Here is a 27,302-nt window from a genome sequence, read left to right on the forward strand (position 1 = left end):
CAAAATCCGCAATCATTTGCCGGTCGAGTAATTCATACCCACCATAATCAACGAACAAATTTGGCTCCTACCTCTCAACGGGTAACGAGCAGTTCGTCGAATTCTAATTTTTCAAACACGCCCTCCTATGCTAGCATCGCTGCAGGCAGGCAAAATTTTATTTCAGAAAATTTACCGACGATTAATGACTTTCATACCCATTCTTCAACGGGAAATAACGTTCGTTTTGACGACTCAGGTAGCATGTCTGCTTCCTACTTTGATTTTCTTAATGAACAATTGCATCACATGATTGATGCAATGCTCAAAGCAAATACCAAAGCTGAAGCAGTTCAGGTTGGTATCAAATTTACTCAAAGAATTGTTATTGGACTTCGTTTTAATGGATCCAAATAATTCTTTGAAAATTTTAAATTGGAATGCCCGCTCTTTAAAGGGTAAGGAAGATGAATTATTCAACTTCCTATCAGTTCATAATGTGCACATTGCCATTATAACTTAAAATTTATTTAAAACCTTGTCTTTTCATCAAAAGAAATCCAAATTATTTTATTTACCGGAATGATCGTCTTGATAGCGCCTGTGGTGGGGTCGCCATTGTCATTAATAGACGTATCAAACATAAATTATATTCTTCGTTTGAAACCAAAGTTTTCGAAACCTTGGGAGTTTCTTGTGAAACAAATTTTGGACAATTCTCTTTTATTGCAGCCTGCTTGCCTTTTCAATGCAATGGGCAGCAAAAGAATTTGTTGAAAGCTGATTTTCAAATTCTGACTCGCAACAAATCAAAATTCTTCGTAATTGGTGACTTCAATGCCAAACATCGTTCATGGAATAATGCTTAAAGCAATTCCAACGGCAAAATTTTATTTGAAGATTGTTCTGCGGGATATTATACTATTCAATATCCCAATGGCCCAACTTGATTTTCATCCACTCGAAATCCTTCGACAATTGATTTGGTTTTAACGGATTCAAGTCAGCTGTGTGGCCAATTGGTAACTCATGCTGACTTTGACTCTGATCACCTTCCTGTGACATTTGAAATCTAACAAGAAGCCATTTATAACCCAACCAGCTCTACTTTTAATTATCATAGAGCTGATTGGGATTTATATAGGGTATCTGTTCCTATATCAATAAGAATAAGACAATGCGCATATGAAATGCATTGATTTCTCACCCAATAATCAAGAAACATGAGAATAATTATGCTCACCTCATGTAATTTTTAATTGAGAACAATTTGGCAACTTCAAAAATGAAATTATTATCACATTCTAGAAGTATTTAACTGAAAAACATCATCACCGCCATGTACCTATTTCAATAACATTCAAAAACAGTTAATCCTGTGCTTGTACCTATATCAATAATACCGTTTCCAACATAAAATACGCACACTATTACTTGTGTGTATACGTAACGATATGGTTGCAGTGATGCCGAATTTGTCAATGTTTTGTATTTGAGTTGAAATATAATTACAAAATTGCAGTTTTTGTTATAGTTTTTCAACTTATCAGTTTAATTTTATGTTTGTAATAGATAATTTTTTCGATATACCTTATTTTACAAACATAAGAGTTGAATTTCGCAATAAAAGTTCTTTCAAGCATTTTTGAAATAAAAATCTAGGTCGGTAACCCTTGAGAGTACTGCAAACCATTAGAGGCCTGAATAAGAGAAACGCGGATAGCCATGTGCCGCCAATCGAACCGTCAAAAAATAGCAGCCAATCGAGCAGGAGACCTGTCAAGCAGCCAAAATGTTGGCTCAAATACTGAAAATGGCCAAATTCGATTTTATGCCATTTATCAACAAACAAAATTGAATGTATTTTACATTAGTTTGCAATAATATATGCAAGTCATTAATAGATTATGAAATGAAATTCCATTATTTATTGGATTCAATTGTTATGTAATGTGGACACATAAAATAGCGGATTGTGAGATTTTATCTACATAAACCATTTCTTTCTTTTCATGTGTTGTTCTTTGATGAAGAAGATTGAATGCAGTGTTGGCAGAGTCATATTTTTTATCCGCGTTTCTCTTATTCAGGCCTCTACAAACCATGTAAACAGTTTGGAATACTGACAAGGATAATTTAGACGTTGTTCGTAATAAACCTATATCAAACTATAGGAAATCGCGTTGGGTTTTCAAGTATAATTATATTTATAGTGAAAATGTGATGTGCTTTATGTGTTGTGAAGTGAATATTGAAAGAATACATTTGTGTTGACTTGAAATTGAGTGGAAAACAACGGCGTGAAAACAGATGAATCTGGTAGTAGCAATCGAGCAGGGCATCAAACCATCAGTTCAGAGGTAGTAAAAAATAATGATAATAATAAAATAATGAAAAAAAAGTGATTTATAATTTTGTCTTTTAATAATTTGATTCTTGTGAATTACAACATTACATAAACAAAATCTTGAATAATATTCCAAACATTCAAGAATGTGTTCCATCCATTATTGTGTACATACGATGTGAGAAATTGTACTTAAATTGATTTATTATTTAGTTTATCGACGGTTGAGATTAATATACGGGCTGTTATTAATATGGGAACAGATACCCCAAAACGTATATCGATAAGAATTTTGATATTGATATTCCTCTCGATACCAAAAGTGATATTGATAATGCTCTCGTATCAATGACAAATTTGATTGTCGAAGCCAGAGGCATTGCAATTCCGACGATCTTCAGCTACTGATCCGCCTTAAAAATGTGAGGCGAAGGCAATACCAAAGAACTCGCGATCCCGCGTTGAAAGTTATTTGGCGAGATTTGCAAAATGAAATTAAAAAACCCAGATTAATCCACCTAGCAGTGATGATGCCTTTCTCGTGCATTATAAAATATATTGAAAGAATCGCTCTTTAGGAGAATAGATCACATTTTTTCGATCATTTTGCATGTTTTTGCATTAGTTAAAATGTATTGCCACCATTTTCGAAATTTTTTTTTTCGGTTTTGAATTTTTTTTTCCAATGATTTTTTAATAATTCCTAAATGCAATGTCCGATCGAGCCAATTTTCAATAGCAAACAATGGGACCGCATTCCCCGTCGAATGCAAATTGTTGTGAGTAAATCGGATAATGCTAAGTTTCAAAAAGTGTGTCTACAAAATTTGTACACATACACACACACATACAGACATCACCTCAATTAATCGAGCTGAGTCCATCGGTACATAAAAGTCGGCCTCCTATCAAAATTTTGTTTTTGAACCAATATTATAGCCTTTACGTATAGACCTGTGCGCCGAAGTATTTGTGAACGGCGGCGGCGTAAGGCCATTTTTACACCGGCGGCGGCGGCGTCGGCGGCGTCACGCCGTAAGCAACGTTCGGCGGCGGCGGCGTGCATCGGCGTGAAGAATTTTGAGCTGAGAAAAAAAGTTTCACGCAGCAAGCCAGATGATGCTTTTTATTATTATTTTTGTACAATTACTGGCTACAGTCAGACTGATGCACACTGGTTCAGAAGCCCCCAAAACGTGCGTTTTTTAGTTTTCGACCTGAAAACTACATTTTAGAGTCATGATGTCTTCAGAAGAGTTGAAGGATATTTCTTGGGCTTTCTTTTGATAAGAAAATATCAATGATCTATCCACCTTGTAGTGCGGTATAGAATAAAAAATTTACGCAGATGTACAAAAGCAGTGGTTGTTCTCTGCAATGTTATAAAGAATGTGAATTAGAACATCTTTTCTGAAGACACACTATTGGACAAACGGTTTTGTAAGGAATTAGAGCACGTTTTGTATGAATGACCCCCAAAATCATATTTTGAGCATAACTTTTTTGAAAATGATTTTAGCACTATGGTTTATTCTAGAAAGTTGTGCATAATGACAAAAAACATGTTTGTCTAGAAGACTACTTTGATCTATCTTGAAACCTGTAAAAGTTATTAAGGAATCTTTAGAAAAAATAGTCAATTTTCACATCAACACACCATGAAAAGCGGCAAGAGGCGGCAAGCCAAACAGCCACCATCTCAAAGATTCGGTTTTAAGCTACCGAATGCACAATGTTTTGTTTTGTTCCGTCGTGTTCCACTATTGTTTTGAATCAACTTAAAATAGTCCTTAATGTACGTTTTTCAGTACAACTGTTATGTAAACAATTAAAAAGTGGCTAACATGATTGGTTATTTATCGCATAGTAACAATCTCCATCAAGACGAAACAGCCACATTTAAGACAAATGGCTGCCATTTGTCGAGATTGTAACCATGCAATAAATAACTAATCATGTTAGCCACTTTTTAATGAATCGCCTGCTTTGAGCGTGCTTACAGCGGCACATTAACAGTTAATTTTCCGAAATCAATAAGACGAAAGGTATCTAAGATTCGATTTCTCAAAGTTAAGCACCTTCATCAAAAAATATTTGGTAGGCGTAGTAGGGGCCCTCCTTAGCCGTGCGGTAAGACGCGCGGCTACAAAGACCATGCTGAGGGTGGCTGGGTTCGATTCCCGGTGCCGGTCTAGGCAATTTTCGGATTGGAAATTGTCTCGACTTCCCTGGGCATAAAAGTATAATCGTGTTAGCCTCATGATATATGAATGCAAAAATGGTAACCTGGCTTAGAAACCTCGCAGTTAATAACTGTGGAAGTGATTAATGAACACTAAGCTGCGAGGCGGCTCTGTCCCAGTGTGGGGATGTAATGCCAATAAGAAGAAGAAGAAGGCGTAGTAGCGAACACCTTCCTACACAACTGGTACCAAATAGTTTTTCGTGAAAAGTTCCTACTTTTGATAAATCACGCCTTAGATGCCTTTCGCCTTATAAATTTCTGGTGGTTAACTCATGCTGGCTATTTGCGCATATACGATAGCGCCTGGATGTGGCAGCGGCGGGTAGAAAATCAGCCACTGCCAATAATTCATTGTTTACGTAACAGTTGTACTGAAAAACGTACATTAAGGACTATTTTAATTTGATTCAAAACAATAGTGGAACACGATGGAACAAAACAAAACATTGTGCATTCGGTAGCTTAAAACCGAATCTTTCAGATGGTGGCTATTTGGCTTGCCGCTTCTTGCCGCTTTTCATGGTGTTTTGATGTAAAAATTGACTATTTTTTCTAAAGATTCCTTAATAACTTTGACAGGTTTCAAGATAGATCAAAGTAGTCTTCTAAACAAACATGTTTTTTGTCATTATGCACCACTTTCTAGAATAAACCATAGTGCTTAAATCATTTCCAAAAAAGTTATGCTCAAAATATGGTTTTGGGGGTCATTCATACAAAACGTGCTCTAATTCCTTACAAAACCGTTTGTCCAATATTGTGTCTTCAGAAAAGATGTTCCAATTCACATTCTTTATAACATTGCAGAGAACAACCACTGGTTTTGTACATCTGCGTAATTTTTTCATTCCATACCGCCCTTCAAGGTGGATAGATCATTGATATTTTCTTATCAAAAGAAAGCCCAAGAAATATCCTTCAACTCTTCTGAAGACATCATGACTCTAAAATGTAGTTTTCAGGTCGAAAACTAAAAAACGCACGTTTTGGGGGCTCCTGAACCAGTGTGTGATGGGGTGAACATCCTAATAGGTGTAGCTTGTATGTCCAGAGCAAAAGTTTACATCACATCCTCCACTAGTTACCGATTCACATCACATAAGTTTAGTTCGGAAATTCCTCAAGATATTCCTCAGAAAATTCGAAAAAGGAATTCTAAGCATTAATTAAGATGTTCCCTAATGAATTCCTTGAGAACTTCTTCTAAAAATTCCCTTGAAAATTTATTTGGGTATTTCTTCGCAAATTCGTTCCAAAATTTCTTTAAAGGTTCCTTCAGGAATTTCCTTAGAAATTACTTTAGGGATTGCTTCGGAAATTCCTTTACGGAGTCTTTTGGGAATTTCTTTAGAAATTCATTGGAAAACTTTTTAGGAGTTTCTTTGAAAATTCCTTGAAGAATTCCTTAGGAAATTCCCATGGAAAATCTTTCAAGAACTATTACTACGGACACTGATTTAGGAATACAATCGGAAATCCCTTTTGAAAAAAAAAAACCTTTGGAATTAGAGTTAGGATTTTTTTCTTAGAAATTCCTTTCAGGAATTTGTTTTTGGAATTTCTAATAAAAATTCTTCCAGTAATTCCTCAACAATTTCTTTTGAAACTCTAGGAAGATATTTTTGGTATTCTCTCGAAATTTCTCTCTGGAATTTATTAAGAACTTTCTCCAGGATTTTTTTCCAAATTTCCTTTAGGAATTCCTTCGAACATTCCTCCCTGGAATTCCTTTAGCAACTTTTCCATAAATTCCTGTAGATCTCCGCAAATTTCTTTTGAAATTCCTCTAAGAACTCTTTCGGGAATCTCTTCTGAAATTCTTTTGGAAAATCTTCGGAAATTTTGTTTGCAAATTCATTCATTTTTGCCTTCCTCGTATTTTTTAAATATTTGTTTACGTGTTATTTTTTTAAATTGACAATAAGTGTTAAACTCAAATTCCCTCAGGAGTTTCTTCGAAAATTCCTTTAAAAATTCCTCCTTATGATTCGTTCCGGAGATATTCCTGCAGGAATTTTCTAAGGACTTCCTGGAGGAAGTTCCAAATGTGTTTCTGAAAAATAAATAAAAGATCGGAAGGTTTTCTGACGGAATCCCTGCATGAATATAAATCCATAAATCCTGAATCCATATAAATTCCTGTGGCTTTTCTAAAGAGATTTTCGAAGAAATTCCTGGAGGAACTTCCGACTCTATTCTTGAAAGAATAACCAAAATAGAACTTAAAGAGATTTTCGAACAGAATTTTAAATTAAGGATTTTTTAGTGGATGTTCCAAACAAATAGCTATTGAAATTTAAATATTTTCTCTAAGAATTTCTTCGAAAATCTGGACAGTAGTGAAACAAACTCTGTTTTGACTGTAGAATCAAGACTACATGCCAAGCAAAACTCCCAAAATATCGAGATGGCGGATATTCGGATATTCTTAAGAATTTCTTGGGAATTTACTGCAGGAGTTCCATCGAAAATTTCTACAGATTTTCTCGATAATACCTTAAATAATTCCCTAGAAAATATATTCAGGAATTATTTCGGTAAGACATCAAGAAACTCATTCTAATATACCCTCAAAAATTCTGTCAGGAATTCCATCGGGAATTTCTTCAGAAATTCCTTCAAAAAACGTCCACAAATGAAACCAGCTTTTTCTTTGAAATTTCCCTTAGGAATTGCTTCTGAACTTCTTAGGACCTTAGGAAATATCTAAAAAAAAATCTTCTGGAAATTCTTATAAAAATTCTTCTAAGATTGATCTTGACAATTCCGTCAGGAATTCCTTCAAAAATTCTTTTTGGAATTGGAAATAAAAATTTCTACCCATGTAGATGTGTACACTCCCCTTAGTTGTAAAGGATTTGACGCGCCCTTCCTCAAAGAAGCTACCCCTCGAAAAGCTCAAAAAGGATTGCGAATCTATTTATTAGTCTGTTGGATTACACTGTTGAAAGGAGATCCCGCGGGCTTCGCGTAAGTGTCTCTGCTTACGGGTCTGCCGCCTCCGTTTTTTGCCCTTCATACAGCAGTGCATTGAAAGCAGAATGGTCTTTAAATTCGACTGTAATATTGGGTGGAGCCGTATGCAGAGCAAAACTCAAGCCAGAATGATGGATAACTGTACATAAACACATACTTTTGAAAAATTCCTTCGGAAATTATTTTAACAATTCCTCTGAAACTTTTCCAGGTATTCCATAAGGCATTCCATTCCCTCAGAAACTTATCTAGTAATTCTTTTCAGATATCAGATATAATTTCCAAATGAACTACCGACATTCTTAGATTATTTTATTTGGACATTCCTCCAAGAATTCCTTCTGAATTTTCTCCAGGGATTCCTTCAGAAAATTGTCCAAAAATTACTACGAAGATGGATCCAAAAATTCAGGTTCATTCCTTCAGAACTTTCTCCAGGACTTCGTTCGGAAAATATTTCAAGAAATCCCAGAAATTCCTCCAAGAGTTCCTTCAGAATTTTCTCCAGACAATCATCCACGGGGATAAATCCAAAAATTCCTCAAAACTCTAAGAACTTTCTTCAATTATTCCTTCAGAACTTCTTCCAGGATGTCCTTTACGCATTATTTCAGGAAAACCAAGAAATTTCTTTGGGATTTTTTTTAAATAAATTAAACCCGTTTTTTAGAACAATTCTGACAATTTAAGTACAAGGAGGAGTGAAGGAAATGTTCAATTTGATGGATCACGTGTCCCATCGTGCTCCAGAAGCCAAGTTACCATTTTTGAATTCGCATATCACGAAGCTATCACAATGATACTCCATGCTCAGGAAAGTTTAAAAAAATCCTACCAGACTGGGAATCCAAATTCAACTTTCATAGTGTTGACTTGTAGCTGCAAATATAAGCACTAGACCAATTAAGATATGTAACATTCAAATTTTAGAAAGATGATGAACCACCCAATGCGACCAGAATGAGGTTATTCCACATGAAGTTACATATGAGATTAGAAGTTCATCGCTAGGCTTGTTGATTTGTAGGTCTGTTGCCAAGAAGTTCTTGGATGACCTAGCATTTAACACGCCAATGCCGGTAAAAGTGACAGAGATAAAAACAAATCTGCTAAAGGTATAACCGCTATTTAGTCAATGCCTGATAGGTTGCCTTGGTCCGGTTGATGCAAACGCACTACATACTGTGATTTTTGTGTTGGCCAATCATCGGCGTGAAATACGAAATTCAGCGGCGTGGAGCCAATCGGCGTATGGCGCGCCGCCGACACCTTGACCGGCGTCGGCGTACGTCAATAATTGTCGGCGGCGGCGGCGTGGCGCGGCGGCGCACAGGTCTATTTACGTACACTTAGTGTACGAGAAAGGCAAAACGTTTCGCTATTCTGAGCAGTGGTGCAATTTATCAACAATGCCTGCTGAGTGTGATTTTTTTGTTTTGTATTTTTCTCTGCTCCTCTTTGCCTATGACGGTGCCTTTCAGTCAGAACGACAAAGCAGGAGTAGCTTAGCAAACTCGGTTTGCCAACAGCGGGCTGAAGCTGATGATCATTCGGCACAAATTTCCTGTCATTGTCTTTCAAGTGATAGTATTCACCCATGCATTTATATAGGGCCGTCGCATTCACACAGCAGCGAGTGAACTGAATAGACTGTCAGTGCGGGCTGCGTGTGCAATGAGAAGAGAGGTCTTTTGTTTACTTTATCTTTGATTGTTGCTGCTAACCATTTTCAGTTTTCACTGCTAGGAAGTGAGTGTGAAGAGGGAATGGTATCAATATCAAACAAATTTCAGTCACTTAGATTGAGAATTCGCACCCCTGATTCTGAGAAATAACAATTTTGCGAATAATGTCTCGAAGTTGGATCCCAGTTCGAAACCCTTTTGGAAATAACGAAAATTCTTAAAAAACCTCAAAAGCCAATTCCAGCGCTTAAAGAGGGAAATAAAATTTTATTAACAAATGACGAAAAGGCTCAAAAACTTGCTCAGCAGTTCGAGAGTACCCATAATTTTAGTCTAGGTCTCACTAGTCCAATTGAGGATCAGGTTACACGGAGCTTCGAAGACATTCTCAATCAAGTGAATGTTTTTGACCCTTCGATGGGAACCAATTTGGACGAAGTGAGATCTATTACTAGAAAATTTAAAAATATGAAAGCACCGGGTGATGATGGTATTTTCTACATACTTATCAAAAAACTTCCTGAGAGCTCTTTATCCTTTTTGGTTAATTTATTTAACGAATGTTTTCAATTGGCATACTTTCCAGATAAATGGAAAAACTCGCCAAAGTTGTTCCAATTTTGAAGCCGGACAGAAATCCAGCTAAGGCTTCTAGTTATCGCCCAATCAGTTTGCTTTCTTCAATAAGCAAACTGTTTGAGAAGATTATTTTAAATAGAATGATGGTTCATATTAATGACAATTCTATATTTGCTAATGAGCAATTTGGTTTTCGCCAGGGGCATTCAACCACTCATCAGTTATAAGAGTTACGAATTTAATTCAGCTCAACAAATCTGAAGGATATTCGACTGGAGTTGCTCTTCTTGATATAGAGAAAGCATTTGACAGTGTTTGGCATGAAGGTTTGATTGTAAAATTGATGAATTTTAATTTTCATCTGTACATTATTAAACTGATCCAAAATTATTTGTCAGGTAAACTATCAGAATTCTAAATCTGATAGATTACCTGTAAGAGCTGGTGTTCCCCAAGGCAGCATACTGGGGCCCATTTTGTATAACATTTTTACTTCTGACTTAGGGGGAATGACGGCTTTGGCAAGTTTTGTTCTATTATTGGCAGGGGGGTTTTTTATGACTGACTAGGCTTGAATTTGGCCCAAACCTTCTTTGCATATCAAAGAATATTGTGGCCAAATTTCATAAATTTTAGTCGACAAAAACCCCCTGCCAATAATAGAACAAAACCTGCCAAAGCCGTCTTTCCCCCTACCTGATTTACCACCAGGGTGTCAAAAATCTTTGATTGCAGATGATACAGGTCTCTCAGCCAAAAAAAGTTCCAAAAGTTTGGATATTTTCTCCACTTACTTACAAAAATTTCCCCGAATGCTTCCAAAACTCAGCTTATAATTTTTCCACATAAGCCGAGAGCTTCTTATTTGAAACCTTCTAGCAGACATATTGTCACTATGAATGGGATTCCAATTAATTGGTCTAAATATTTAGGGCTTCTGCTAGATCAAAAATTAACTTTTAAAAATCACATTGAAGGCCTTCAAGCCAAATGTAACAAATATATTAAGTGTCTATATCCACTTATAAACAGAAAATCAAAACTTTGTCTTAAGAACAAACTTTTGATTTACAAACAAATTTTTAGACCTGCCATGTTGTATGCTGTGCCAATATGGACTGGTTGCTGCAATACCAGAAAGAAGGCACTCCAGAGGATTCAAAATAAAATTTTGAAAATGATTCTGAAGTTGCCTCCGTGGTATAGTACCACTGATCTTCATAGAATTTCTAATATTGAGACATTGCAACAAATGTCCAACAAAATAATTTCCAATTTTAGGCAAAAATCGTTGCAATCTTCTATTGCAACGATTAACTCCTTGTACCCTTAGTATAAAATAGGTTAAGTTTAGTTTAAGTTGAAAACATTGTAATTCCTACATGGTTCAATTAAACCAGGGGAAAAATTCTAACTGCCAGAGGCATTTGAAATGTATTAATAATAACTAAAACTGTAACATAGCACATAAGGATGATAGTGTTAAGGAAACACGGAACACCTAGTCTAAGAGATGATTGTATTAGATAATTAGCAAATAAAATTAGTTAAAAAAAAGTTTTCATGGGCACACCACTCAATACGGAAGCAAGGCACAACTGTCATTTTTATTACTTCAGCTTTGCACCGTCGCAGCGTGTGTGAAATAATAAAAATGACTGTTGTGCATTGCTTCAGTATTGAGGGTCTGTCTCATTTGGAGAATTAAACTTAAAAGTGACAGTTCAAAAATTAAAAAATCACCCCGTTATAAGAATGGCTGGTGCTACCCAGCAATTCCAATAGGACATCGATGGAAAATGATTCGATATCTGTCAAAAGTAATCTTGCTCTGCGAGCAGGGTTTTTCGATAATTATTGAAATGTCACTTTTAAGTTTAATTTCAGTTTAATTCTCCAAATGAGACAGACCCTGAGTGGTGTGCCCTTGAAAACGCGAGTACTTTTAAATATGGATTCCATGAGCATTATCCTAAAGACAAGAGTTATTCAATATAGCAAGACTTAGGCAAATATTGTACTAAGAACTATTTCAAGGCCTTAAATACATCTGAAAAAAAGTGGAGATAATACTTCCCCTTGGAGGCATCCACAGACACTTAATGCCATTATTTTGTGTCGCATACATACTTGAAATAAATCGCAGATTTCTGTGAAATTTCACCAAAATCTCAACAGCAGAACTGTTCGGTAAATAATTTTACAGATTTTCGGTGCTTTTGGCAGTTGAACAAAAGAAAAAATACCGGAAAATCGGTGAATAATTACCGAACAATTCTGCTGTTGAGATTTCGGTGAAATGAAGCAAAATTCACCGAAATCTGCGAAATTATTTATGTGTATAAACTCTGCTTTAGTTACTCCGGAAAGCATTCTAAGCGTTAATATACTTGTTATGTCTAATAATTTCTTATTGAAAATTGGCCGGATCGGACTATGGACTCAAAAATTATGGCGAAAATATTACTTTTCCATAATACACCAGAAAGTCACTTATACCGCTAGGTGGATTAATCAGGGGATTCCCTAAATAATTTCTAGTTACACCACTGTAAATAAAATAAAACATAAAGTTTACGTTATTTAATTGTGGATTTGGTTTTTTGAATGATTCGATTATTCGGAGTAAAAAAAAAATCGATACTCTGGATAATCGAGTCCGACTTGGATATATTCCAACAAGACAGATTCCAAGCCAACAAAATTTGACAATTTTGACAAATTTTCCAAAGTGGACATATAGTGGCCCACTAGCTGGAAATGGTCTCGACTTCCATGGGCATAAAAGTAGGTATTATGGTTCCAGTTGAAAATCGAATTTTGAACTCGCGAAAATCGATTTTATTGGCGTTCAAATTATAGCGCATCATTGCGCAACTAGTGTACATTGTTCGCAACCAGATGCGCTATACAGCGCACCAGATGCGCAGTAATGAAACTTGCTACTAATAGGAGAAAAATTGATGTTCGTGAGTTCAAAAATTCGGTTTTGAGCAGCACATATAATATCATTGTGTTAGCCTCATGATATACGAATGCAAAAATGGTAACCTGGCTTAGAAACCTCGCAGTTAATAACTGTGGAAGTGCTTAATGAACACTAAGCTGCGAGTTCTCAATCATTTTTTTCTTCATAGGAGAAATTATTTCCAACCGAAACGAGTTACATTTTGTCTGGACATAGTTTTATTATTGTAGGATTGAATAAACACATTTAATCGATCATTGCTTACTCCACTTTGAATGCAAAATAAACAAATGTAAATACTCAACATAGACAGACTTGATCCTCCACAGTTTGGACACACTTGATCCCGATATTGCATAGGGGTGATCGGGGCAATATGGGCCACCTAAGGAAATCGTTCGGAGAAGCGCTCAAAAGCTGAAAAAATAATCATTCTAATGTAGTTGACTTATACTAGGGGCAAAATGAGCCACCATTAAGGGCATTATGGGCCACCCATCGAAAATGTTTTTCTGGGAGAGAAAAGTTTTTTAATATGGATGATATGATATTCCTACTACAGTTTAGAGTATTCTAAACAAAATGAAATCAATAAATCGCACAACAGCGGACCGAACCGATTTGCCACTCTTCACCGTTTGCACAGACACATTTCAATTGGTTAATTTTTTCAATTTTCTTTTCCAGTCGCAGTAATGCGGTGTTGTAATTTATCCGTAATGAATTTAATATAGATGATAATATTCTTGTATTCGACAACTGAAATTACAACTTGTTAGCACATTAAGGCTTAAGGCTTAATGTGCAGGTATGCCCATATTCCCTATAGAGAATGGTTTTTGTAAAAACAAGTTTTATGATAAAATAAGATTTGTATCAGTGCCAACATGTGTTCACAATATTCAATTATAAATTTATAATAGATCTTTTTATTGAGATGCATTTTCGACCTGTATTTGTATCAATTTTGTGTCAAAACCTTATTTATAAACTTCAAATCTTATAATTCTGCCTATGCAGCGAAAATTTACATTCTTAAGTGTATTTTCATGTTCGAATTAAATTTTAATTGGGTTTTCAAGTTGAGGCATATCTGGAGCATTCTCTTAAAGATCATATAACTTTTACATGACAAAACTTGTCAATAAGCTCAAATTGATGGTGGCTCATATTGCCCCTACTGCCCCTATATTAAGGCATTTGTTGTATCCCATTGCATTTTATTGTATTGATCTTTTTTTAACTTTTCTGGTTCAATATCTTGAATAAATGTAATTACTTATACTTCAATTTATTCATTCAAGCAGTACATGCGTGATTTCCGACGGGCACAAGAAGGCGAGGTGCGCAGCGGGCAAGGTGGATCGATCAGGTAGAAGATAATTTGCGGACCCTCCGTAGACTGCGTGGTTGGCGAAGTGTAGCCATGGACCGAGCCGAATGGAGAAGACTCTTATATACCGCACATGCCACTTCGGCCTTAGTCTGAATAAATAATAATAATACATGCGTGATTTGAATTTGCAAACAAAAAAAATGAATAACCAGAACAATATTCAAAATTGATTAGTTTCATTAAATTCGAGTAAAATGCTTTAAATATTGTTTTTCATTTTAAAAATAAAAATAGAGCTTTGAAAATACTCAAGAAAGACCTGGGCGTAAAATCTATACTTGTTAGATGTAGTATTGAATTGCATTTTCCTTTTTAAAGAAAACAAATTCACTGATAGAATCAGATTATTTCCATTGTATTTTATTGTAAGTCTTCCTAAAGAATGTTCAAAGATACGCAACTACTTTGCTGAAGTGCTTGAAGATAAATCGCAAAGTATACAATTTGAACACGGACTACAGAAAAATGACGATCTATGCAATATATGCCCGCAAGGCAGTACCACGCAGATGTATGAAGTCACCCGCCTGGTATGATCACGGTCTTGGTATTAATTGTAGTCTGACGACCTCGATGCATCACTGATTTTTTGTTGGTCCCAAAAAAGGTACTAGGAATATTTACCACTGGTCATGGTATTTGCGATGCGGTCAATTTTTCATTTAACAACAGGAAAATTATGTCTTCGAGTATTAAAAATATATTTATGTAACAGTAACTCGCAGAGATCATTTTGGAAACATAATGTTTGTCGTGATATTGGGGAACGGGGCACTTCATCCCATAGCTCCTATTTCACGCAGAGAAAATCTACCTTTTTGAACTAAAAAATAAAATTATTGAAATATTTTTTGAACTCAAATATTTTATTTTTAAAATCAAAACTGAAATATATTTAATTAAAAAAAAATCATTGTTGTTTCTATTGCAATCCAGTATAAATAATACAGTACATTATAAATTAGTTGGTGAAGTAAATATTTGAAAAAATTACAAATTTAATTATTGTGGTTTTATTTTCCACACAAAGCCTAATCAAAAATAAAATAATTGATAATCACAAGAAATTTATTTTAACATTTAAAATGAATTTTTGATATATATATATATATATATTTTTAATTTAAGAAAAATATTGTTGAAAGCAAAAAAATTTCTTTTTGGTTTAACAATATTTTTTGTACAAACAAAAAAATATATTGTAAATTCAACAATTTTTATTTTGAGTGCTGTTTTGGAACATTGTAGAAACAACAATATTTTTCGTCTAATCAAATCTGTTTTTTGTTGAATTCAACAAATAAAATTATTAGCCGGGGAACAATAATTATTTTTGTTGTTTTTATACATAATATCATTGAGTTTAAAAAACATTTCTCTGTGTGTTCCATCAGACATTCTGTCTACCACTGTACCCTATTCAAGAATCACATTTTTCACACGACTGCTTTCAGGTTAAACTATAAAGAATCTTGAGGATTTGAATATATACTAATTTGGCCTTTCATTAGACTTGAAACAACTGGAACATGTTCGTCTCATAGAGGGATCAACTCTTTCCGATATGGGGATCAAGTCTCCCGCAAGTTTTGAAAATGACATTTCTCGGAAAAATCGATATTTTGAATACTTTTATGAAACAATAATCGCTTCCAATGATGTTTCTGAATAACTAATATAATTCAGAAAAAATATTTTAAGCTCTTTTTAGTGGAATGTATTCAACCGTCTAAGACGAGTTTAGTACTTTTCATTTAATTCCATTAAATTTTGTTGTTTTGTGAACTGTGAGGTCGTTTTCGGTGTCTTGTACTAAGTTAAGTCGAGTCAAGTACAATACACTGAAGACGACCTCTCAGTTAAGGTTGAAATACGAATCTGCAAAGATAACAAAACTTAGGGCCAATTTCTTTACCTTCGCTTAGTGCTTTAACCAGGTTTAAGCGTATGGGTAAGCACCGCTTAAGAGTTAAGCGGAAGTGAAGAAATTGGCCCTTAGTGGAATTAAATGAAAAGTACTAAACTCGTCTTAGACGTTTTAATTTCTAATTTCTAATTCTCTATCAAAAACACTTGAAAACACGAAACAAAAAGTGTATAGTGTTATAGATCACGGTATAAGATACATTTATTGTAAGTATTCTTATGACATGACAAAAGGAAAAACGTCGTAAATATGGATATTGGATATCCGTTTTATGAAGCTATTCACATAACTTAGATAACATTGCTTTTTATTTCATAATTGAAACGAGCTAACGAATTACACCAATGAATTCAAATTCCACATCATAAATTCGCTACAAAATCATAATGATAAATTATTTAAATGATGAACTGCCGCTATATATAATCCAGCTAAGAAATTGATATTCTTATACATATCTGCCGCCAAATGCAAACGAAATTTTCAGCACTCCGCAACAAAATCTGGTTGGCCATCATCCAATTTCCAGGTGACAAAAGGGGGCAGCGTCTGATCGTTTAGCAGAGACGACATTCACTCGTGTGCACATCGATCGTTCATAAGAGTGCACGCATTCGTTGGATCGGAATGGTTGTATCAACGATTCCAGTGGGTCAACTGCGCCGTTGTCGACGGCAAGGACGAGGGTCCAGCTAGGCGCCATCATCGCCCTCGTCATTGTCTTTCACGCGCAGCTGCATTCAGTCAGTCAGTCATTCAGCCGAGCGGCGGCGCATTCGGTGAGCGAGCAACCGTTGCCAGTTACAGATAGGCGTGCTCGCTGACACTCTATAAATCATGATTAATGGAACCTGTGACATTTATGCTTGCCCCTCCATGGGATGCCAAGCAATTTGTTGAGGCTCTTCGCATCGCACCGCATCCATGTTTCGGACTTAATGAGCGTCCACCGACGCGACGATGTCTTCGCTGAATATGAGGGTCAAACATGTGAATATATGAATAAAAATTAGAGCGAATTATGTTCAATTTATTGCTGGCAGCACTGATTGGCCCATGCCGACACCTCGCGCTGCATTTCATTTGGGGCAGTGCATCAAAATAGCACTTTTTGGTTACTTTATCAGCCCACACACTCGAATAAATTCTTTTCCTTTACAAAAAATGTCATAATTTGTTTTCAGGGTATTTTTCTCTTCGCTGTAGCCATAAAGAACGTCGGTGCGATGGCGTGGCGTTGTGACCATAAAGCTTTTAAAAATCTTTCCCCCGTTCATTACTTTTATCGCCAAGATTTATATCACTCCTGTTGGTTGCGGCAAGCCCGCCCGGCCAGACACAACATCTCACGCGGACTCGTTCCTATTTGATGGTTTTCTCTTTCTTCGAACTTTTCGGCAGGGCAAGGTAAGTACCTACCAGCAATCGACAACTTATGCAGTTATGGCAGATGGTCCATATGAAAGGTCGTAAGAACGTACGAACAAAATGTGATTACGATTCGTGGTCGTAAATTTGTATGCAAGCTCAGGATTACATGGTTTACAAAGTTTCAAAAATTTGAATTCTGAATATGGTTGATGTAGGATTTAGTATAATAGTTTAAAAGCTAAGATTATTGATTTTGACCGTGATGAACTTATACAAAATTATAAAAAATCACGAAAACAAAGTAAGGCCGATACAAATATTTAAAATCTATTTTGTCTCTCCCCCTCGGATTTTTTTGCCAAAAGAAAATATTTTGAGGGGGTAACAAAATAAAATTCGGATAATTTTGAGGATTTTCAAAACATTCTTTAACAAATCCGAGGAGTTGATTTTTTTCATTTTATTATTTATTTTTTATTATCCCCCCCCCCCCTTGACCTTTCAGAGACCAGTAGGACAAAAAGTAAATTAAATATTTGTAACGGCCTAAATAAAAAAATATTGATTTTAGTACATCGAGGAACATATTATAGAAACACATAGAATCACGAGTGATTGGAGTAGTATACCTACCGGCATATGATGGTCGTACACTTCGAGGTTGGTAGAGTGTTCAAAAGCATTTCCTTTTTTATCCCAATCCAAAACCGAATGTAATGTCCAGGTCGCTTGTTCTTGAGCCGCCAGTTGCCAGTCTCCCTGATGCCAGCCGCGTGCGACGCATCTTCCTCGATTGCCCACAGCCAGTCCTCTTCAAGGTTTTCTGCTAAACATCACCTTTGCTGGTCTCTCTTCCGGCATACACACTACATGCCCAGCGCACTGTAATCTGCCGGTTTTTTTGTTCCGGTTTTGATGTTCACATTTTTGTACCCTTGGTACAACTCGTGATCCACGAGTCTGCACTGTCCACCATTTTCCACCACGCCGCCAAGTTTTGAGCGCAGTATTTTCCGCTTAAATACTCCGAAAATTCGATAGTCTGCATCTTATAACGTCCATGCTTCACGGCCGTACAGGGCGATTGAACAAATCAACGATGCGTACAGAGCTAGTTTTGTCAATGTCTGTAGGCTGCGAGACTTTAGTTGGCTACGCAAACCGTAGAAAGTCCTACTTGCAGTAGCAACGCAATACGTATTTTTACCTCGCGCTAACTTCATTCTCACATGTAACGAGTGTTCCAAGATATATGATTTCGTCAACAACCTTCAATCGCAACCCACCCGTTTCACCCTGGAACCAACATTTTGCATTTCCCTCTCAGAAATCATTAAGACCCCTGATTCCCATCTTGACCGCAGAATGCAGTCATCGCTGCGGAACAAACGTGCAGCAAACAATGTACCGTCAACTGGGGGGAAGATGATCATTGAGGTGAAGATGATCATTTGATGTGTCAGTCAAAAGTGCCAAATTTTTTTATGAAACGGTAGTCAACAATATTCTCAGTTCAAGTAATGTTACCGCTAGGTAGAAATCCGAGTTTTTCGATTATAATCATGAAAATGTATTTTGTGGAAGAAAGAGAGAGATAGTCATAAATGACGCTATTTTCGTTTCAAATATTGACTTCGTAGACTTCTTTACGTAGGAAATTCAACATTCATACAAATAACCTAGTGTTATTTGACTACTAGGTCATAATGATTTTAGTAGAGCTGTCTTGATCAACTTCACCCCAAACCAGATTACTCAAAAAATGTGTAATAATTTAATTTATTTTAATAAATGCGAACGCATTTCAGAAAACTAAAGTTGTTGATTATTGCAACGTCTAGCAGTACATGTTTTGAAAATATTTGTTTCTATTTAAAATATAAACACACATTGTTATTGCATGTTTTGTCTTGAAAATGATCATCTTCCCCCAGTTGACGGTACCAATTTTATATCCATGGCGTATGTCGACGCATATGGATGCTCCGCGCCGTGTACACACGCTTTCCTCATTCAAGTTTTACGACCATTATTTCGAACTTAATTCTGTCCATTAAGTTTATGATAAACGCTGACGCCTTGTTTCACCACCAATCGTTTTACAGCTCTATTTTCACCACTTAACCAAAGCACTGGATGCGGCTGCACATCGTCTGCGCGGTCAACTGTTTTCATATAGTATGTGTCCACAATCCAGTTCACTTCATTGTTACATGAAACTGATACAGTGCCATGTAAGCAACAAACTTAAATTCACTTTCAAATCAACAACAATCAGTCACCGCTGGATGCGGCATTAGTGCTGTCCAATGAGCAGCTCGAAGTAGCTCGAAGTTGTTCCCGTCCTGCTCATTCTTTTTTGTCAACAAACGGACATGAGCGTGACAGGAACAACTTCGAGCTACTTCGAGCTGCTCATTGGACAGCACTATTGTCGATTATCGCCATTCCGTCACTTCCACTTGACAGTTGGGTGTCAATGTTGTACCATGACAACATGTTTTCTCCAATAGAGGACCCTGGTGGTGGCGTCGTGCCTGCCAGGTCATATTTGTTTATCGAGCTTTAGTCAACCACAGTCCGGCAGTGCAACACCGGCTCTCTACATCAACTCGTCAAAAAATGAGGGTACATAATATTCAACGTGCTTGGTCAGGAGTTGCCAGCACGTGCACTAATGACCACTGAGTGGATACCGAGAAGAACTATTAACTATTAAATTAATGTTATTTGTGTCTGTTTAAAGTTTTAGTATGAATTCAAATGTTAGTATATAAATTCCTTACTTACAGTAAATATTTGGAAAGCATCTGATGTGTTACCTGTAATTGAAAAGAAAAATAGTCAAAAAAAAATAGTGTTACGCATATTTTGGAATGTGGTAAAAGAAAATTGCTTAGTATTTTTAGTTCGATCGAAACTTTAAAGCTTGTGCTGAAAAAAAAACTTACTATGAAACAGATAATAATTGTAAGAGAGTAGAATAGGAGGAATATGTAAGGATTGAGACGGGTATGATAAAATATATATAAACTGAATAAGAGGACATATATTATCAATTTAGTAGAAAACCGAATTGGCCGCCAGCGAAGTTGGATTTTTCTCACAATCCGTACGCTAAATCTTATTTCGAAAGTATTGTGCGCTGTATAGCGCATCACCAAATAAAAACAGCGCATCATTTCCGAAGTTTGGTTTAGCGTACGGATTGTGAGAAAAATCCAACTTCGCTAATCGCCCATTTCGGTTTTCTACTAAATTGATATTGTGGATTTACTTGACCAATGGATTCGAAGGTCGGTTCACTTGCCTATTTCAAACGTTTCCTTCTCCAGCAAGGTTAGCCAAACTCAATAAATGTTTGGTAGATTACCTTGTTTTTTGCTACTTGTCTATCAAAACAGATGTCAAAACATCGGAAAAAGAAAGAGAAGTCCGAGGAAAACAGCAAAAAACACGTGGCAGACTTGTCAGTTTTGACAGATTTTACTATGAAGATGGGTGTGAAAGTGAAAACGGCAATTTCAACGACCGTTCAAGGAGCGACTAATTCGAACGGTCGGGTCCAATCGGGAAATCCACGTACAATGATATTGTCGGCGTAGCACCAACTTAGAATTCGGAAGTCCGGACTTCCGAACCGAACTTTCTTCCGAAGTTTTATCTGTCAAACTAATGGATGCGTTGTTTAGCGCATCTTTAGGGGAATCCAGCGCACTACTTCCGAAGTTGGGAAAGTTGCCTGTATCTGGAGAAAAATCCAACTTCGGTATAAAAAGCGGTATAAATTTATTCCGGATACACAATACATTGGTCATGAGTGCTAGATGTGAGGGTGACAGATGAGTGTTATTTACCGGAATATTAGTACTGTCCAATGAGCAGCTCGAAGCTGTTCCCGCCCTGCTCGTTCTTTTTTGTCATCAAATGGGCATGAGCAGGATAAGGAGAAACTTCGAGCTACTTCAAGCTCTCATTGGACCGCATTATTATTTACCGAACACACAGCATTATAGTTATTATCGCAATTGTATACGAAATTTGTTTGCACCTTTGTTTACCGCCCGATCGCGCACCACTTGGTTTTGAGCCGGATTTTTTCATGCACACTCTTCCCAAAAAAAAGTACAATAAAAAAACAATAACTTTTTTTGTTACAATACGAAAGAATACATTAAAATTACAATAAAAAGTGATGTGAGTATTACATTAAAAATACAATACAATATATTGTGATATACCATAGAATTTATTGTTTTTGAGGATTTTACAATAAAAAAGGTGGGTTGTTAGTTACCGTAACAGTAAAAAAATCCTTTTTTTCTCATACATTTTAGAACACAAAACAATTATTTCTATTGTTTCGATATTGTTATAGTTCTTTGAACAGAACTATTACATTTATTGTCAATCAATTGTTTTTCTAATAAAAAAGGCTTATTGTTAATTAATTGCAAAACAATAAAATGTATTTTTTTCGTGGAATTACAGCTTTATAAATGTAAATTAAATATTGTCAATGAGATTATATTACTGTATGATGTATACTGTAATGTTAATTTTATTTCCTCAATTAAGCATATTACACTAATAACTAGAAGCATATATATAATGATAATAGTTTCTTTTTCTGTTATGTATATTCTCGTAACTATTCTATAATTATTTCAATCCTGATCGTACAGCGCATAAACAAACATGCACTGTTCTGTTCAAATGTGTTGTTCTGTTCATGTTCATGTTCTGTTCAAAAAGTTTAAGGGCGCTTCTTGGATGTTTGGACAAGCATAAATATATTCTTTTGTTACATAAACAATAATCCCCGTAAAAATCAAATTACCCTACCATCAATGCAATATAATATACTATTATTAGAATTGTCTGTTCTGGCCATTGAAATTTGCGGTTATTCAGCGATCGCTAACGGACGCCATTCTATATAACCTAATTTTTCTTTTCCTCCCGTAGTTTTAACAAATCTCTTCTCTATTTGCTATTTGATATGCATTGCTTATCTAATTTAGTTCAACTTCTTGCAGCTACACTGTTTGGTCGAGCAGTTTGATCCAAAACTCTATGGAAAGCGTCCGTAACTTTCGCTGAAAGCGGAAGGAATATCCGCTTGAAGTACTGTAGATTCAGGCGTCTTCGTCCCATCTTCCTTTATATGGCTGATTCCCGGATACACACACCGACCTATGAACGATAGAAACGTGAGTGAGTTTTAGCATCTAAAGGATATTTTTGGGACAAAAACATACAATTGACTCCAGTAAAATGGTCAGTAATGCTATGTTTTGACAGAGCAAGTGAATCGAATAAGTTTGAGTTATTCAATTCACTTGCCCCGACTAAAAGTATCATACATGTGAAACATTTCTGTTTTTTCTCAATATGTTACGAACATGGACAAACAAAAAAAGAAACAAGAACAAACTTCATTAGAACCGAAGGTTACGATACAGGTTTTTCCAAGAAAAAAAAATCCTGAAAAATACTACATATATCGTGGCATATTTTGTATGGGTTTTATCGTCTTTTTTGCAGAATGTGCCACCTTTTCCGGATTTTTTAGACTTGGTCGTCCACTCTCTAAACACGCAAAGAAAATACCATTTTCGACTTACCCTTTTCTGCTTTCGTCGTGAGTGGCCTTGAAATCTGGATTGTCCTCTTGGTCTGAGTAGCTCAATTCCGGTTCACCTTCCTGTTTTCCTTCGTAGTCATCCTCGTCGCATGTGTACCCACTTGGCGCTGAACAAACATGTCCAGTTCCATATTTCCTTCATGAGCAATTATTGTCCAAACAAATCAGATGGAGCCCCTTGTATTCCAGCTTGCGACTCAGTTGCCTCAGCACAGCGTGTGATTAGCGAGGCGATATAGATATTTTTCATGGTCGATTGCAGTAGACATCGGACACCATTAAAGATGGTGTATTGACTGCTTCAATCCGAATTCAGGAATTTGCCGGAATCAATTTGCTGACAAAGTAAAGTAAGTTGAATTCAACAAAAAACAGATTTGATTAGACGAAAAATATTGTTGTTTCTACAATATTCCAAAACAGCACTCAAAATAAAAATTGTTGAATTTACAATATATTTTTTTGTTTGTACAAAAAATATTGTTAAACCAAAAAGAAAAATTTTTGCTTTCAACAATATTTTTCTTAAATTAAAAAAATATATATATATAGTAATCAAAAATTCATTTTAAATGTTATAATAAATTTCTTGTGATTATCAATTATTTTATTTTTGATTAGGCTTTGTGTGGAAAATAAAACCACAATAATTAAATTTGTAATTTTTTCAAATATTTACTTCACCAACTAATTTATAATGTACTGTATTATTTATACTGGATTGCAATAGAAACAACAATGAATTTTTTTGAATTAAATATATTTCAGTTTTGATTTTAAAAATAAAATATTTGAGTTCAAAAAATATTTCAATAATTTTATTTTTTAGTTCAAAAAGGTAGATTTTCTCTGCGTGATGTATCAGAGCAGAATACGTAGAATGATGTAGTTTCTGTTTGTCGCCCTAAGGGATTTCAACGATCTAAATGGATACGCGTGATATGCAGTGAATTTTATGTTTTCCGAAGTTCCTTCTATCCGCTGAACTCACACTTTTTTCTTTTTGCGTTCCTTTCATTTCCGGAATATGTAGAATCATTTCCGAACATTTTTTCGAGTAGCGCGATCCCGATAGTTGAGTTTCTGTAAGTAAAAATCTAACCTGTCGACAATATCTGTTGGAGCTCAATTACGATGCGGCTTTCTAGAATATTTTAAAGGAGAATAATGGCTGATAAACTGTTGACACCTCTAAGGATGTTATCGTCAATTAGGAATCTGCGTTCGTTCATTAAGAAGATTGTCTTGAACTCATTCCAGAGGCTAAATTTCAAAATGTGTTGCATGAAGAACTTCTAATACAAAGGCTTATCTACAACTCTGCCTAGTAGTGTTGTTTGAACTTTACTTATGATGGAGCTATAGCGCTAGTCGCATTAACATTTTGTTATCATTTAATGTTAGTTACTACAACTAGCGCTTAAACTTCTTCAATAGTGGATCTCAATCACCGACCTGTAAGCAGGGCTGGCATACTCCTCAGAGTAGTCGAAATGTGCGTGTCTTTTGCACTCCTCAAAAAGACCGCAGAGAGTGTGTTTCGCTTATCGCTCATTCTTTCTCTTCCACAACGCAGTGAGTACTCTTTGTGTTTCTACTCTGCATCGAATGCATTTGTCAGACACGAAGAGTTGAAGATAAATGGTGAAATAAACACTCCGTGTTCCTCAATGAGTTTTGACAAAACGGTGAATCAAACAGAATGAAAATAAACATTGCCAAAGAAAGTTAAATGTAGCTGTTGATACTATTTATGCGTAATAAGATATTTTTGTTTTTGCTGGCTTTTGGGATGTCTGTGGGCAAAACTATTAAGATGCAATTGTACTACCAGCATTATTCCGCCCCACCTGCATTAAAATAAGTTACTGACGAGACGATTTCTAAATACAATTTCCGGCAGGTAATCTTGGTAAATATAAAGGTTCTAAATTCGGAACAAAAACAGAAAACATTGAACTTATATAAAGTTCCATTATTTCATTTCAGTGCTAATTTTTTTTTTTTAGCATCATGCCCAATGTATGAAAGTTTTCACACAATTTCATTGAAAAACACTGTTTAATTTGCACAATTCTGTGTAAAATAGTTTTAGAAAAGATTTTTGATTTACGCCAAGCTAAAAATAAACAGTTTTAATTGCCCTTCCGTCTCCAGGCGAATAAAGGTTGCATGAAGAAGAAGAAGCCGAAAGATATTAGAAAAAAAATGGCACGGGAAAGTGCTCGGTGAAATTTATAAAACTCTTCTCACAAATTCTAAACATCAGTGCAATATCACATAATAAAATTCAAAATCAAAAATATGTGTTTTTATACAATATAAGGAAAGTTCATCCCCGCAATGCTAACCGCATTTATCTAAATTGCTTCTAGAATTTTCGAGAAGCGTTTTCAAAATTTACCCGTTTGCTTTCCCGTGCCATTCCTTTCAAATATAATCTTTTAGCTTCTTCTTCTTCTCTTTATTCGCCAATTTAGCATGGAGCGCCAAACTTTATTAAAACCTCGTCCTTTCTAACTGAGACGTTAGTTAACTAATTTTCAAAAGCGAAGTATGTTTCTGTTCCAAAAAATTTTAGCGAGCTTCATAGAAAACAAAATCGTTTCCAAGAATATTGCACTAAGTGGCACAACTTTGTGCTGGTCCAGCAATCTCCTCATTGTGCACAGTGTGTGAGGAAATGCCAGCTCTGCCTGTAAGGTAGAGTTGTAGAAAAACCTTCACACTAGAAGTGCACCATACAACACATTTTTAAATTAAGTCTCTGAAATGAGTTACAGACAAACTACTAAATGATCGAACGCAGATTACTAAATGATAGATTTTACCCGTGCGTAAAATGCGATTCTAGTCTTGAAGACAACCAATAGCCTTTGCCTTGGAAGCCTTTCAACTCCCGTGTGTTCCGAGATTTGCGTCAACTTGATCAACCAATGCACTCCATTTTATAACTGTCTTTTCTGGCGCGAAAACCACGCCAGCACCAGGAGTAAAGAAAAATTACCATTTATGCTATTTCGTGGCCCGCCGGTGCAAAAGTCTCGTTCGTCCGAAAGTATTCTTCACTCTCGTTCAAGTGGTCCAAGTTACTCTTTGTAATCGCGGTTTGCAATCTTTTCGATTAGTAACTTTACTCCTCCTTATTATTCAGCTGTATGTTGTTTGTTAAATCGAACCTATTTTGTCGTTCGCTGTAATTTTAAAACTGTTCTTTCTTAACCTATGCCTTTGAGTTTAGGCGACGGATCTCAGATCGCACACGTTGGACGTTGAACCAATTTACCGCTCTGGGTAGGATTGGGGAGGGTTGGTTGGACGAATGACAATTGGCGCTTTGATGTTGCATGAAGAAGAAGAAGCAGAAAGATGATAATCGAAAAAATCTCCACGGGAAATCATACGAAGAAGTTTTTAAAACTTAAACTTATACTGTGTTTCAAGTGTAATATTACAAAATAAAATTTCGAATAGAAATATTGTGTTTATTATACAGTAGAAAAAAGTTCAACCCCGTACTGATTACCGTTTTTAATTAAATTGCTTTTAGAATTTTTAGAAGAGTTTTAAAAACTTCTCCGTATGATTTCCCGTGGAGATTTTTTCGATTATCATCTTTCTGCTTCTTCTTCTTCATGCAACATCAAAGCGCCAATAATATCACGGTCACCTCCAACCGGTCGCGATCGTCATAGATGATCCGGCGATCATGTCTCTCGCCCGGTCAATGTTTGATTCTCATCACCGACACATTGTTCTGGCCGTTCTCGTTGCGCTGCTTACCTATCTGCACCAACACCCGGCTGCGGTCCTGAATTTCGGGGATTGCGCAGCCGCCCCGTCCGATGATGAACTTTACCTTCTCGGCATCGACCGCCACACGCAGGATTCTCACAATCTTGTACATTTCTGGAAAGGTAGATGACAAGTTTTATATTATATAAATAATTGGAAAGATAATATTTTTTGCCGATTTTCCTACCTGTATCCTTTTCAAGAAACAGCACAAATTTTCGTTAATTTCAAAAAGTTAAATGCAAAGAAAACAACAACAAACAAAAATGTGACAAACACTAAAAAATATTGTAAATCTATTATAGGTACAACATATATTTTCGAAGAAATATAAGTTATTGTAGTTTTATTGTGTATACATTAGATGAATTTATTTATTCGAAAAAT

General features: G+C 35.8%; 1 protein-coding gene across 7 annotated transcripts in view; it reads right to left on the reverse strand.

Annotated features, from left to right (window-relative positions):
* LOC134225134 (semaphorin-5A) overlaps positions 1-27,302 on the reverse strand; it is a 659,484-nt gene that overhangs the window by 51,971 nt on the left and 580,211 nt on the right. Inside the window, exon 2 of one of the 7 annotated variants that reach the window (XM_062704958.1) lies at positions 20,264-20,295. The exons of 5 other annotated variants lie outside the window; for them this stretch is intronic. In XM_062704958.1, the coding sequence (XP_062560942.1) occupies positions 20,264-20,283 (20 nt within the window). In that variant the 5' untranslated portion in view covers positions 20,284-20,295. Of the gene's footprint in view, positions 1-18,106; positions 19,127-20,263; positions 20,296-27,302 lie in introns of those variants that run through there. One more of the 7 variants, XM_062704957.1, reaches the window with a different exon arrangement.

The sequence above is a fragment of the Armigeres subalbatus genome, chromosome 3, assembly GCF_024139115.2.
Source record: "Armigeres subalbatus isolate Guangzhou_Male chromosome 3, GZ_Asu_2, whole genome shotgun sequence".
NCBI lineage: Eukaryota > Metazoa > Arthropoda > Insecta > Diptera > Culicidae > Armigeres > Armigeres subalbatus.